Source organism: Poecile atricapillus, chromosome Z, assembly GCF_030490865.1.
Source record: "Poecile atricapillus isolate bPoeAtr1 chromosome Z, bPoeAtr1.hap1, whole genome shotgun sequence".
NCBI lineage: Eukaryota > Metazoa > Chordata > Aves > Passeriformes > Paridae > Poecile > Poecile atricapillus.
In genome coordinates, this window is record NC_081289.1 from 2,732,347 (window position 1) to 2,747,736 (window position 15,390).

Consider the following 15,390-nt stretch of genomic DNA (forward strand, 5'->3'; position numbering starts at 1 on the left):
CAGGAGCTGGTTTTGCTGTCTGCTCCACAGAGGAAGCACTGAAATGACAAAATCTGCAAGGATAAAGGCCTTGCAACCCCCAAAACTTTCAGAGCTTGCTTTGTGCCTGGCAGTGTGAGAAATGCCCTGCAGCTTCAGGGTCCTTCTCATCCCCTCTGTGTGTTTGTGGCTCTGGAGGGCTGGGGAAGGATGGCATCACAAGTGCACTCTGACAAGCAGATTTACAATCACTCTGTGGCCAGAAAGGTGGTTTTTTTTTTTTAATCAAATGTCACTTTGAACAAGCGTCTATCTCCCACGCTTCTCTTGAAAAGCCATCTTCTCACTGACTCACTGCTCTCACCGAAACTTCCACTGTCTGTTTTGTACTGTCACCTGTAATTCTATCATTTTCTGGCCTGTGCACTTCTCTACTTGTTGAGTGGGTTCTCTGAACAATAGGAGCTATTCAGAACCATGAAGAAGCCAAGCCTGGCTCCTCATTGCCAGCCCAGACCTTCACCTGCCTCCTGGTGCTGCAACGTGACTCACATGGTTGACAAGAGCCAGCTCTGTTCCCATCTTCAGCAGAGCTCAAAGTGCACCCTCACCTTGAGTGGTTCTGTTTTCCTCTCATATCCATTCTCCTTTCAATCCTTTCCTCTGCCAGCATTTGGAGTCCAGGAGGATGAGGAGAGGGGAGGCTTTGCTTCCACCCAGGCATGAGTACCTGGTGAATCTTGAGGTGCTGATGGGAAGCATGGGGTGGTTGGAGGATCCCATTTGCTGTCTCTCCATGAGTTTGCTGAGCAGATTAACTCAGGCATCTTCCCAAACAAATATTGGTGTTATTCTGTCACATGGACCCATGCCAGGAACTCCTTCCCTCTGGAGTCATCAGTGCTGGCATGCCAAGCCTTCACCTTCCCCCTCACTGTGGCCTTCACCTTCCCTTGCTATGCCCACCTCCAGGTGATTTTTTCCCTCTGTTTGCCTGTACAACATCTTGCCATCCTGTGGGAAGAGGATTCCCACTCTCCAGCTGGCCTGGGCTGGAAATGGGCTCATTGGGCTGGCAGCCCTCATGCCTGGGCCAGTCTGGAGTGCTCTGAAAGGGAGGTTGTGCCCTCGTGTCCTCCTGACTCCATCATTTCCTTAGGATGCCTCACAAGTTTCTGGACTCCCACGGGCTCAGCCTTTCATTTAGGACTTATTAATGTTCTTTGAGAGGATTTTGGGGTTTTTTGCCTGTATTTCCTTGTAGTATGACCTGCTGATTTGTGCAGGATGCTGGATGGATGTGAGACTGATCCACAGGGACAGCAGAAAGGCTTTGGCTGTGGCCCTCAATGCCCAGAAAATGCTGTTACCTGCCACCCAAGGGCAGCTTTGAATTGCCTCGTGGATAGCTGAGATCAGCCAACCCCAGGCTGGGAATGGCAAAACAACCAGAAATGGGGAAAGGACAGAAAATGCCTGTTCCCTCACCATCAGCACTGAGATATGACTTTCTTACCTGCCACTTGTCAGGTGAATCAGTTCTGTCTGTGACAGATCTGGATCAGCCACGCTGGGAGCCTTGGGAAAGCCCCTGTTTGCTCCAGCAAAGAGCTCCAGCTTAGTCATAAAGCAAGAGTATTTATGATTATGGCACTGATCTTAATCACAGAGGGTTCATGATGTCCCCAGATGATTTGCAGAAGAAATACTTCACCTTGGCGTGTAATTTCCCTTTACAGCAGGTTTTTGAAAGCCAGACCCACTCGCTTGAAATATACTGAGTGACTTCTTGCTTTAAAAGGGGAGCTGATATCATCGTTACTGAGGCAGGAAGGGAAAGCACGAGGGAAAAAAGGACATTTTAATACTGGAGTGGATTGTTGCTGCTGCTGCTGCTGTTTTTCCCAAATAGCTGATGGCAAAAGTGGAGAGAATTAGTCTCAGAAATAGAAGGACTTTTTGGGGTTTTTCTTTGTCATCTTGTCTCTGCTTTTGGCATCTGCTGCTGACCAGAGTTAGAGTGCAAGCTCAGAGTCTGAGCACAAACCATTGCCTTGCAGATTCCCACTCTGAAATCAACCATTACCTGACACAATCCCCAAGCAAGACAGCTCAGCCACTTCCTTCTGTATAAGGGCAAGACAGCCAACAAGAACTGGGGGAAACTGAGGCAAGAGGTGTTAAACAATGAATTTGTGGGTCTTCAGTGTGACAGGGGCTGTAGAAACAACACCTGTCTCCTGATATCAATTACCCAATGCTGACTGTCTCATCTGCCTTGTCTCCATTCAGATCTGCTCTGATCCACAGAGTAGTTTTCATCTCAGTGTTTCTCTACAAGGCTGGGATGATGGGATAGCCTGCTTGAGTTGATGGGATAAAGGAATAAATCTTTTATTTGTGCCTTTTTCTCTAACATGAACATTATCTTGTTCCAGGCCTTGCAAGGATTTTAGCTTTGTGTAGGGGAAAAAGAAGGGGGAAAATGGCACAAGCCAAAAGCAAGCCTAGATAACAAATCTGTTATTCACCAGGTTTAACAGATACATAATCATTTAATTACCTTGAAGGAGGTTTTCATCTTTCCCTGCTCAGCCGACATGTGCGTGCGTGTGTTTTTCTTCCTCCCCCAAACAAGCCTTTCATTAAAAGGATTTTCATCTGCTGCCTAAAAAGGGAAGAGAAGAAAAGATCTCGCACCGAGGTGTTTTATGTTGAGTTGTACGTGCTAATGACAGCAAAGCCCACATAAAAGGAACAACTGCTTCAAATATTCATTTGTCAGGAGTGATGGGGAGCCCTGTGAGCCGCGTGCTGGAGAGCAGCTGCCGAGGAGCAGAGCACGGCTTAGCTCCTGCCTTGTGCCAAACCAAGAGCTGCCCTGGTGGCCTCCATCACCAGTGCACTGATTTAGCTCTGCCTGGTTGCTGGTCCTTCTTGGGAAGGTGTTTGTTGGGAAATGGGGTAGAAGGAATGAGGGGAAGAAGAAGGTGGAGGGTGATGGTGCCTGAACTGACAGGCATCTAAGAGGCATTTGGATAATGTCCTTAATAACAGGCTTTAAATTTTTGATAGTCCTGAAGTGGTCGGGAAGTTGGGCAGGATGGTGGTTGTAGGTCCCTTTGAACTGAAAATACAATGTTTTATTCTATTCTGCTCTATTAGGTCCCTTTGAACTGGAAACCTATTCTATTCTATTCTATTCTATTCTATTCTATTCTATTCTATTCTATTCTATTCTATTCTATTCTATTCTATTCTATTCTATTCTATTCTATTCTATTCTATTCTATTCTATTCTATTCTATTCTATTCTATTCTATTCTATTCTATTCTATTCTATTCTATTCTATTCTATTCTATTCTATTCTATTCTATTCTATTCTATTCTATTCTATTCTATTCTATTCTATTCTATTCTATTCTATTCTATTCTATTCTATTCTATTCTATTCTATTCTATTCTATTCTATTCTATTCTATTCTATTCTATTCTATTCTATTCTATTCCATTCCATTCCATTCCATTCCATTCCATTCCATTCCATTCCATTCCATTCCATTCCATCCCATCCCATCCCATCCCATCCCATCCCATCCCATCCCATCCCATCCCATCCCATCCCATCCCATCCCATCCCATCCCATCCCATCCCATTCTATTCCATCCCCATCCCACCCTAATTTCTTTGTTTAATATCCATGTCTCCTCATCAGGGACTTTGTACTAAACTCAGCAGTGCCTTCCCCATCCGGCTTCTCCCTCTCACACTTGGAGAGGACTTTGCCCCAACGTCTCCAAACCCAGTCAGGTTTCAGGGCCCTCCAAATGCCCTGTTTTGTCCTCTTTTCAAGGTGCAAAAGGAAGTCCTGGCACCCACCTGCTCCCAAAATGCGCCCCAGTGAACTGGGTGGCTGCGCTGGGGAGGGGACAGAGGACCTGCTGGGCCATGGGGTAAGCGTGGCCAACTCCTTGCATCAAAAACCCTTCTGGTGATGCATCTTCAGCTGTTGCTGTGGCAACTGCTCAGTTTTCATCCCTCTCCTCTTTCCAGCTTCACTTAACCCATCTAGAGAGGCGACTGCTGGAAGCCTCAGCACAGGGAGGAGAAAACCCATCCCTGCTCAAATGAATGCACCGCTCCTTCCTCAGGGGCTGCAATGACAGCTCCAGCGAGGCCAGTCCCAGAGCTCCAAACCCTTTCCTGCCTTGTCAATTATCCCTTTGTTTATCCTGGCACCTGTCTATCATTGAGGGGAGGGTGTGAGGTGGAGTTTCTATGGCAGCTTGCTGGGCAAGGCAGGGGCACTGGCAGCCACCCCGTGCAGGTAGGATCTACACACATTCTGTGGCACCTGCAGCACAGGGGGTTTGTGTTTAGCATCTATTTCACTCTTGGAAGGGTTTCCAAGCACGTTTGATGGAGTTCAGTGTGCTCTGCATCATGTCCAGGGAAGGAAGGGGTGATCCAGGGAGAGGCTGCAGCTGATGGTTTGGATCCAGCTGTGCCTTGGGACTCCTGGTGGTTTGGCATTTCAGGCTGTGGCATTTCAGCCCCCATCCATCATTACAGCACTTTCCCAGAAAAGGAGATGTGTCCTGTAGTGGGTACATCCTCTTCAGAGGGGGTGCTTCAGATAATGATGGGAGGAAATTAAACACAGAAATTGGAGGCTGGACAAAAAGCTCCCCCTTGTTCAAGGAGTCTTGTTAGAGCATGAAAATGCTGCTCAGAGCCAGTGTCAGAGCCACAGGTTTGATTTCAGCAAATGATGGTTGTATTTCTGACTCTGAGTTGGCTTGGACACGTTCACCTTTCCGTGCCCCTGATTCCCTCACACCTTCTGATTTAGGTAAGCACTTCCAGTTAATAGGTGCTTGTACCATCCTCAGTTCCTGGAGCTATGATCTCACAGTGGGGGCTGCTCATGAGAAGCCTTTGAGCATGTACAAACAAATTAGAGAATTTGCTGCTGTTTGCCAGTCACAGTGACTTGCACTGAAGTGAAGAAGAAGAAGAAGAAAAGTGTGAAGTGGCTTCTGTTATTTTTGGGTATCTTTTGCCATCTCTGAGCCTTTCTGCCCTGCAGTCATCCAGCTGGCAAGGGAAAAGGCTGGTAACATTCCATTTCTGCAGTAACTTTCAGCAGGGTTTCAGAGATTTATTAATTCATAGAATCATAGACTGGTTGGAAAAGACCTTCAAGATAATCCAGTTCCAACCCCCTGCCATGGGTAGGGACACCTCCCACTATCCCAGGTCTGATCCAAGCCCTGTCCAGCCTGATCTTGGACACTTCCAGGTGTGTGGCAGCCACAGCTTCTCTGGGCACCCTGTGCCAGGGCCTCACCACCGATAGAATAAATAATTTCTTCTTAATATATATCTATATATCTAATATCTAATCTGTTTCTGATAATTACGGTGGTGGATCTCCAGGAAATCTGTCCTGGTGCACAACAGCTCCATCCTTTCTCCCTTCATCAAGACCTCCAGCCAGACCACCACAGAAACTGAGAAATGATGGAAAAACGCTTTTTTGAGAGCAGTACATCCTACCTTAATGCACATCTTGTTTTCTTAGAGCTCAGCCTCACCTTGTGAGTGACTAATCAAGGACCTGCTCGTGTGATTTCGAGGAGTAACTCAGGGAGCTTGGTTGGGATGAGAGATACCAGAAACATCTGACACTCAGTACAGTGTCCCTGCTGCTTTTCATAACAGTTGGGCTGCTCATCTTTGTCATGCAGGATTATCTATCCCACAGGACAGAGCGATCTCAGAATGCAGCAGGGTAATGTTCATCTGTCCCCGCCAACACAGCAGCCTTGAAAAAACACTGGGAAGGGCTTATGTTGTTTTGAAAGCCTCATTGCAGTGCTATTGTAATGCCTCAAGTGGCTACAGGGTTTTTTGGCTCTCTGGATATCTGTCAGGGCTGCTGGGATCCCTGTGGCACCCCACAGTCTGAGGGAGGAAGGACCATTCCCCATTCACACAGCCCAGAGTGATGTCTTGGCTTGGAAGCCAAAAGAATTTGCTTTTCTCCACTGTAGCATCAGCTGCATTCACTGCTTTGGGGCCTGGCCAAGGAGAAACATTCTCAGGATGTTGAGGCTGCAGATAAGAGGTGAGGCTGGAATGTGTGTCCTGCCTCGCTTGGGGCATCTCCAGGAGCCCACACCCTCCTTCCCTGCCTGGTCCTTGAGCATGAGTCCATTTGCTTTGGCTTGGCTGTTTTCTCATGCTGCCGTGGATCTCGGGGAGGGAGAGGATGATAAGAGCTGTGATATCGTGGTCCTGACCTTCCCACCGTGGAAGCCAAACTATGATGACTCCCTGGGCTTCTGTCCTGGTTTCTAAAGGAAGTGGGTCTGTATCAACCTGACCTCTGTGTGACCTCCAGCCCATCTGTTCCTCTGTCTCCTCCGTTCACTTCCAAACTCACTGGCCATTCTTGGCCTCGTTGGGCCAAAGTCTGGAGCTCCTAAAGTTCCAGAGAGTCTGGAGTTCTCAGGTTCCCACTGACTGTAAAAATGCACAGCTTTAGAGGAGAAATAGACCTTCAGTCCTCTTAGGAAGAAAGCGCTACAGCTTGGGCTCAACCTTCATTAGACCCCAGAAATCTTCATGGGAGAGTGTTGTCATGGAAATGCCTCCCACTTCTGAGGAATTCTGGGTTGGATAATGTCCCTTATGTGTGCCAAACCCTTTTCTTTGCACTGGTTAATAATGAACTTAGTTGGGGAGTGACAGGTCAATGTCATTATCATCAAATCAGAGTGATTTGGGTTAGAAGGGACCTTAAAAATCATCTAATTCCAACCCCTCTGCCATGGGGAGGAAGATACACGGAAGTTCTTGTGAACTTCTGATAGAACTCCTTACAGAAGGACAGAAGGCTTGCTGGGAAGGGTGCAGATTTGTATAGGCATAATTAGAGAAGGAATTAATTACTGTTTGATGAGCTGCCTGTGCTCTGCTCAAAGCCTTCCACAGCTTTACACAACCCAGTTTTCCTGTGTGAGTTGTTCAGAAGAACTCTCTTATTTAACCAAGGTTTTCCTTTAACAAAAGTCAGATTACCCAAGTAAATACACGATTTTCTTGTCTCTTGCATGCACACCACCTTCCTCAATGCACACATTCGTATTATTTATGATTTCCAGGCTCAGGAAGCATCAGGACTGAGGCTGCTCACATGTCTCCAGTAGCCACTTTCCAGTGAGCAGATGGACCTCTTGACAAAACCATTGACTATTTTTGTCACTAGTCCACTCCCCTAATCCGGTGACCAGAAGGCTCCTGCTCTCTGGATCATTACTTCTCCTTCTGAGAGAGTGTCAAAGCAGCAAAGGGCCGAAGGAAAGCTAATGTTGTGTCTCTATTTAAAAGGGATAAATGTGGCGCTTGGATAATTATGGCAGCCTGACCTTGATCCTCATGAAATAATGGACCAGCTAAGAAAGACTCTATTAATAAAGAATTAAAGGAGGGTAAAATCATTAATGTTCATCAGCAGTGATGTGTGGACTGACTTCAGAGGCAGAACAGTCCTGGGTTAGGATCAAGCTCTCAACAGCCCTGGGTCATTTCCCAGCTCTGCCTGCGTGGCCTTGGGGGAATCACTTTGCTCCCAGGCAGCAGGAGTGGGCAGTGAGCCACAGGAGGGGAGGTTGGTTATCTTCATTTAGATCCTGCACTTGAGCAGCCACTCTCTGGTGATCAGCATCACTCACCACTCCCCAGCCTTCACAACGCTGAGGATCCAGGGCAGCTGAGCTGATGATCTCCTGTCCATCAGTGAGGAGCCTCTGGAAGAGGTATCCCAGAGAAACTTTGGATGTCCCATCCCTGGGAGTGTTCAAGGCCAGGCTGAGGTCTAGTGGAAGGTGTTCCTGTCCATGGCAGGGGGTGGAACATGATAATTTTTAATGTCCCTGCCAACCCAGCCCATTTTATGATCTGCTGGTCTCCCTCCAGCTGTGGTGTCTGTGCCCTAATCTGTGCAATCCACCACGAAATGTGCACAGAGCTAAACCAGGGCCAAATCTCTTCCCTAGCCTGGCCACCAGCCTCCAGGCCAACCACCTTTTACCAGACACCAGAACCCCTTGCAATGCCTGACAAAAGAGAGCTGGAATTTGCTCCTGAGTGTGTGTAAGACTCTTAACTGGAAAGGAGCCACCAGAAGTGACAGAGATGCAAGGACTCAATTATTCCTTTGTTGTCTCTGCAGATGTTTACACTTCCCATAAATCCTGTTGCTTTCTCCTCATCAGCTGCCTTTAAAGTTCGGAGCGTTTTCCTCATGTATTATTACTTTTGCTGTGCCAATAAATAAGCACACCATCAATCAAACTAACAACACTGTAAACTTAGGAAGTGCAGATAAAATATATGGTGCATTCAAAAATTCTTTGACCGGGTGAGCTTTTTTCGGAGCTGGTTTGATTGCTGCTGGTGCCGATGTAAATTTGGGGGAAGTATATCCAGAAATTTATGGAGCTTGGATTCCTGCCTACAAGGCATTGACCTGATTCCACTTTATAACATAATAACGTTCCCCAGCACTGTTTGTGTAAATTTTAAATATAATTTTTACGACGTGAAGAATTAGTGGTATAATAATGTAAACGCAGCGTGGACTGTAACTCACCCCTTCTCCTCCTGCACTGGGGATGGAGAGCTCCTTGCTGCTTCCTTCTTCTGATTATCCTGGATCTGGGAAGGATCTGGGAAGCTGTGCAGGAGTTTAAAAGGAACCAGCTTGGCAGCCCTGGAGCCCTGGGTTTGCAGCAGTACAGGGTGGTGACCCTGTGTGATCATGCAGAGGTGTGAGAGACAACTTCAGGAAACAAATTCCAGGCAGTCCCTGCTGCCTCTCATTTGTAAACTTGCATTTTTCCTGTGTTTTATCCAGGCAAAATCTGATTTCTCCAAAATCAATGAAAGGTTAGGGGGGTTTTGCCTCTTTATTGCATGTTTTCCCTCTCCTTTTTCTCATTCCCTGCCTTCCTTTTCTTTCTCTTTCCTCAGTCTGTTTTTGTTTTGATGGTTTTTTTAATCTAGTTTAATTTACAGAGCATCCAGATGCTGTGGTCTAGATATCTTAATAAAAACCCAATCCCTGCCTCTCAACTCTTACCCTCTTGACTTGATTACAGCAGAGTGGGCGGGTGACAAGGCCAGAGGGAACACAGAGAAAACAGAACATTGCAGCTCGGCAGAGCAGATGAACAAAAGATGTATTTATTTACGTAATATCTGAGTAAATAACATTCTGAGTTTCATTTCTTATGGGGTCCAAAAGGGCCTGAGTGAGTCAATCTTGGTCACCACTTAGATTCACTGCATGGTCATTTTTTTTTTCAGGCAAGATGCCTTGGATAAGGTGAAAAGATTGTTGCTGGATGAGGGATATTGAAAGGAAAGTCTTAAAAAAGCCCTGTAAAGTTGAGGATAAAGAAACGGATTTTAATGGCAGAAGAAAAGAGGAACTGGTTGCTTTGAGAAAAAATTAGTGCTGGAATGAAAAAATGAAGGAGCAATGAAGGAATTAGTGGTCTGTTCCTGAATGGAGGTGACTCCCACTCTTCTGGAAAAGGAAGGGTGAAAATCCATTGCCAAGGGTTGAGTTTGTCTGGCCAGTGGTGCCCCCAATGCCCTGAGCATTGGGTGAACTGTAGTTTCCTTCCATGGAAAGTGGAGATCCAGCCAATGCTGGGATCTTGTGGGAGCAGCATGAAGGGAAAGTTGGGAAGGTTCCCTCCCCTGAATGCTCTGGCTGACAAGAGATGCACAAGTGGAGATGAGTGTGAGGTGGGGGCTGTTGATAGGTGGGGGGTTCATTGCATTAAACCTTCGTGGATGTGTTCTCTGTTCCCACATGGAATGTCTGTCATCCAAGCTAGATAAAACCCCTTTTCTACCGGAAACTGGAAAACAATTTGATGACCCTTTGGATCATAATCCTGGCCAAAAACAATAACAGAGAGTGAAACTGTTCAAAATGAGGTTGGAAGAAAACCTGTGCAGTATCACGAGGCTGTGAAACATCCCGACGTGCCTTTTCCTAGGAGAGGAACTCGTGGTATTTGGTCTCCAGCTTATACTGGGAAACAGCACAGTGAAACCTCCATGAAATCGTAACTCTGGAGGTATGAATCACCATAAAGAAACCAAACTAATTAGCTCAGGGCTAAGACCACACAGCCTCAGAGAGGCCTCCTCGATCTCTTTAGCAGCATCCTCATGATGGCTCTCACTGGAGACCGGCTCGGGCTCAGTTCTGATGAGGGCCATAACGCACATGTGAGAGAAAAGGTCTTCATATTTCTGAGACTTTATTATTCCTGCAAGCTACAACAAAACACATTTGCAGGCGCTCTATGAGGAGTTATAAATAAAGAAAATTAAACTACCATCGACCCAACGAGTACAGCCCATTTCATGCAGTGTTTTCACTACAAAAGCTCTCTGACTTGGTAATTGGCAAAATTTTGGTGATGTGAGGTGTGCATCGCTGCTGATACCAGTAATTGGCAAGGGTGGAGGGTATTGTTTTAAATGGACTGACTCATTTGAAAGCATTCAAGAAGTAGAATGAAGCTACACAGACAAAATGAATCAACAATGATTCTCTGGATTGGGAATCAGCTCCCCTTGGAGTCAGGCAAAAGATTTAATTTATTATATATTGAAGGCAAAAAGGGATGGGATTGTGCCTGTCCTTGGTGCAGTTGTTGGCAGCCTATGATTTTATTTCCCCTACATCCTGTGAAAACTGTGTTTTTCCAACCTAGGTGATGTCCATAGCAAAGAAGGGTGAAGAGAAAGTGCTTCCACTGCAAAATGACCAAAATAACTCTTTTTTTGCAGAGCCTTCTGCTTGGGTCTGCTCTGGTCAGCTTGATGTTTTCCCCTCAAAAGTACAAACCTGGCCAAGCACCCAAAGCTTGACACAGGCTGCAAAATGAGTTCTGTGTTTGAATCTGAACCCAGAGCCTGGTCCAAGCTCTGAGGTTTTATGCAGTACATCACCCAATGAAATTGCCTTTTCCCCTCCCCGTTTCAATTAGAAAGAACATTAGGTCAATCAGATAAAGCCACATTGGGAGGATTTCCTCTTTATGGCGCTTGCCTCTTCAATTATCTATAATGAACTTCCTCACAGCACTGCAAAGCTTTTTATATGCAAACGAACCCTGTTTTGGGGCTGCCTCAATCACGGCTTGTTAATGAACTTGAAACAAGTGTTATCAGAAAGGTTACAGCACCAGTGGTGGAGGGGGACAGGATAAAGCCACACAAGAAAGACCAGGCTGAAGAGCTGGGATTGGCCTGCAGGTAACAGAGTGGACTATCTCCAACCTGCATCCCGCAGCCCTCATCAGAGGCTTTTCTCTGTGACAGACATCAAGTGAAATGCCCACTCCTGGGAAACGGCTGCTCGGCGGCAGATAGGGCTTTCCCACCCTCCTGCCCCACTGATCCCCTCTGCCAGTGCATCTCTCTCTCAACTCCTGGAGCTGGGGACAAAAAAAAACACGTGGAGAGGCTGCTGCCAATGTCTTTTCTTGTGCCAGGAGAAAGAGAGGAAGCTGAGGCAGAGGCCCCCAGGACATGTTGGGCAGGTGATGGGGAAGGGTCAGGGGTATTGAAGCCATAAGGTCCCAAATGCTGTTTGCATGGGGCATCTGTTGGTGTGACCAGTACTGAAAACTCTTTAATATAGCCTAAATCACCTCCTTCTTCTGTCCTTTGGGATTTTTATTGCTCTTAAATCAGAATTATAGATCATGCCTCACTTTCTTGTGGTGATTAGCTGCAGGGAACCTTAATGCTGGTGTGCCATGGTATGGTAGGACCATTGAACCCAAGCTTGGGAAGGCTTTCCAGATGGTTAAGCCTTGCTCTTTTATCAAGAAAAATGCTTCTGTGACACTTCACCCCTTGTGTTTCAGCGTTAGGAGTTCCCTGGAGAGGTTTCATCACAGAATAGCAGGACAGGGAGTGCTGGAGCAGGGTACAGCTCCTCAATCCTCCACCCCCAGAGTGCAGAGCATGACAGTGGTGAAGTTCATCCCTGCATTGCAGCACTCCATGGGTTTTCCACCTCCAACCCTTCCACCTTCCAGCCAGGTTAATGGGATGGCAGCACGCATCAAGCCAGGCCTTGTGCCAGATTATCTCAGGCAAAGAACCACTGGATCCAAGGTGGTTCAGCTCCACCCAGCTCCAGTGGCTGTGCTTGGCTGTCCTGGTTCTGGTGCCAGCCTGGGCAAGGCCAGCTGAAGCCCATCAGTAGCTCTCCGTTAATTCCACCATGAGCATCACCCTGCAAGTGCAGGTGAAAAATCATCTCTCAGACTCCTCAGCACCCGCTTAGGACAGACCCTCAGATCCTCTTTGGGACTGGGGAAGGTTCTGGACTTCACTGCAGGGATGCATTGGGTGGATTTTCTCCCTGCCCCTGGCCAGGGATGAGCTCACATCCTCCATGTGGTGGCTGTTGGCTCTCGTAACGCTGTCCCCAGTTGGTGTAACTACAGATGTTACACGTCTAATCCATTTCTTTATCTCCCTAAGCTATTTGCTTCAGTAAGATACTCCCACCATCTGCTCTAACAAGATCCCAGGCTCTCAATAAGCCATAATTTCCACTTTTGAGCCCTTCAGTCCCTTTCCCTACTTTTCTGCCCCGAATCAGTCATTTTCCTCTTGCCCACACCTACAGTTCCCTGTCTCTGCTGGCACCAACTGGACCTGGCTTTAACTTTGGCCAGGACAGGCAAAGGCTGCAGTAATTTCCTAAAGAGCTGATATTGTCCTAGAACCCATGAAAGGGACATTTTGCAGTTGTCTGACTGTGCTATGGAGAAGCAGAGCGTGGCCATTCTAACTAATTAAGCTGTGCTAATTAATGACACTTTAAATGCAGCCACCTGTGAGGCACCTTTGGGTGTCCAGGGCTCACCTATGTGAGGGACCCATGAAGAGGCACCACATTAGCAACAACCACTTGGCATTTCTCCTTTTGTGAGCCAAGCTTTTCCAAGGGGTCTCCACAATTTTTGTGACAGTTGTTTCTTGGCAGCTGGGTCTAGATCACTGTAATGAATAATTTGTCCTTTTCTGAGGCAAAATAAACTCTCTTTTTAACAACCCTGACTCCATAGGTTCTAACAGGTCTTGCTGGAGCTGTGCCTTTTGTGCAGTGCTGTGTTGGCTGTTGGGAAGTGAGGAATTGTGCTCAGATTTTTGCTTTATTCACTTTTATCATGACATTGTGACTGGGTTAAGTCTGTGGAAAGAACATGATTGCTTTTCCATTACCTGAATAAACAGAGCAGGTATTAAAAAGCACCAGAGGTGGCTTCCCTGGGTCCTGGAGGCTGAAATAAGCCAGGGAGATAGGAAAGGATGGTCTATGAAAACAATTCTTCCTCTCCTGTTTATCTGAGCCTTCCCAGGAATACTCCTTGAATAGCTCTGTAACAAACCAAGGCCCAGGGAGTTGTAAATACTTTGTAATCAGGAGGACTGAGAAGGTCAGGAAGCATCACAGGACGCTTCCTGAGGCTGGAAAACCCACGTGCTGACCTGGTGAGTTGTCTGCTCTCTCCCCAGGACTGTCCCCAGCTGCTGCAGGCTGAGAAGATCCTGGTGCCCGTGGAGGTGATCAAACCCATCACGCTGAAGGCCAAGAACCTGCCCCAGCCACAGTCGGGCCAGCGGGGCTACGAGTGCATCCTGAACATCCAGGGCAGCGAGCAGAGGGTGCCGGCCTTGAGGTTCAACAGCTCCAGCGTGCAGTGCCAGAACACCTCGGTGAGCACGGGGCCACGGAGGGACACCCAGCACCGTCCCCAGGGGAGCTGGGATCGTGCCACAGCCCTTCTTACCTAATCAAGGGTGCTGGAGTTGTTTTGTCTGGAGGAAAGAAGGCTCAGTGGAGATTTTATTCCTCTCTAGAACCAACTGGAAGTTGTGGTGAGGTTGTGGTCTGACTTTTCTCCCAGGCAACTGGTGATAAGACAAGGGGAAATGGCCTCAAGTTATGCCAGGGGGAGGTTTAGGCTGGGAATTAGGAAAAATTAGTACTTTTCCACTGGAAGAGTGGTTAAACATTGAAATAGGGTGGAGGCAGTGGTGGAGTAACCATCCCTGGAAGTGTTCAAAGGAGGTGTAGACAGGGCACTTCACAATATGGTTTAGTGGGCACGGGGGTGTTCAGTCAAAGGCTGGACTTGATGATCTTGGAGGTCTTTTCCAGCTTTCACGATTCTGTGGTTCCAAACACAGGCAGGAAAAGATTGGCTGGTAGCTTGAAACTGCCCTTTTTTCTCCTTGGACTGGCTGGTGCCACCACTCCTGGTGGATCCCATCCTCAGGAGCACCTCAGCCGTGACCCACAGGCAGCAATATCAGCTCCACCTGCTCATTTCCCCACAGCACCACTAAAAGGGGTTCCAGGGGGACAGGTGTTCATGTCAGCGTGAGAGTGGAGGTTATTTTGGGGGACTTTGATGACAAAACCCCACATAAACAGTCTGACACGTGCCAGCATGTAATGGGGCAGAAAAAGGGTGAGAACACAGAATCCCAGAATGGGTTTGGTTGAAAGGGATCTTGAAAGTCATCCAGTTCCAACACCTTGCACTGGACCAGGCTGCTCCAAATCCCATCCAACCTGGCCTTAGGCTGAGCCAAACCTTCCTCCAGCCCTCACATGCCCTTTGAGGAGCCTCTGCCTCTGCCCACCTCCACTTCCCCACCTGAAGTGCAGGACCTTTGACTCTCCTTGCAGGGAACCTGTGTGAGTCACTTTTGGGGACAAACCTGCTCTGCCAGCAGCCAGGAGCTGTGCCCAGGTGCAGTGGAGGCCTCTGCTTCTCGGGAGGCTTCTCCACGAGATTCGTGTCTCCAGGACATGCATTGAGTCATTTTCATTGCTGCTACTGTGAGATGATTTATTAGTCAAAGAGCTAATTACAGGCTTCAGCCACTTCACTGCAGCTCTGCCACTCCACGCTGGGCAGTGCTTGTCACAACATATTCTGCTGCATTAAGCAGGGCTGAAGATTGCAGGCAGTTCACACATTTTACATCTGTTGCAAACAAGCAACTTCCCAACCGATGCTCTTTTATTTGGGTTTTGTTTTTTTTTTTTTTGTCTCCCTCCCTCCTACCTCTCCCTGATTTTCATTACTGGTTAATGACCTGTGAGCATTCAGGTTTCAGGTTAAAAATGGAAGGACTGGGAAGCTAAGGAGGTATGCACATTTTCTTTAAAGTATTATTTTAAAATGGTGGAAGCTAAGGGGGAATTGTATGGTCGTGGGCAGAGATTATATCTGCCCAAAGAGTCTCCGCAGGCAAGACAGACCTTTAATGACCCTTTAGA

The 15,390-nt window shown here is 47.3% G+C and overlaps 1 protein-coding gene across 1 annotated transcript in view; it reads left to right on the top strand.

The window, feature by feature from the left end:
• The window catches only part of LOC131572785 (plexin-A4), a 421,465-nt gene that overhangs the window by 321,004 nt on the left and 85,071 nt on the right, over positions 1–15,390 (top strand). Inside the window, exon 10 of the mRNA XM_058826142.1 lies at positions 13,614–13,814. Within this exon, the coding sequence (XP_058682125.1) occupies positions 13,614–13,814 (201 nt within the window). The remainder of the gene's footprint in view (positions 1–13,613; positions 13,815–15,390) is intronic.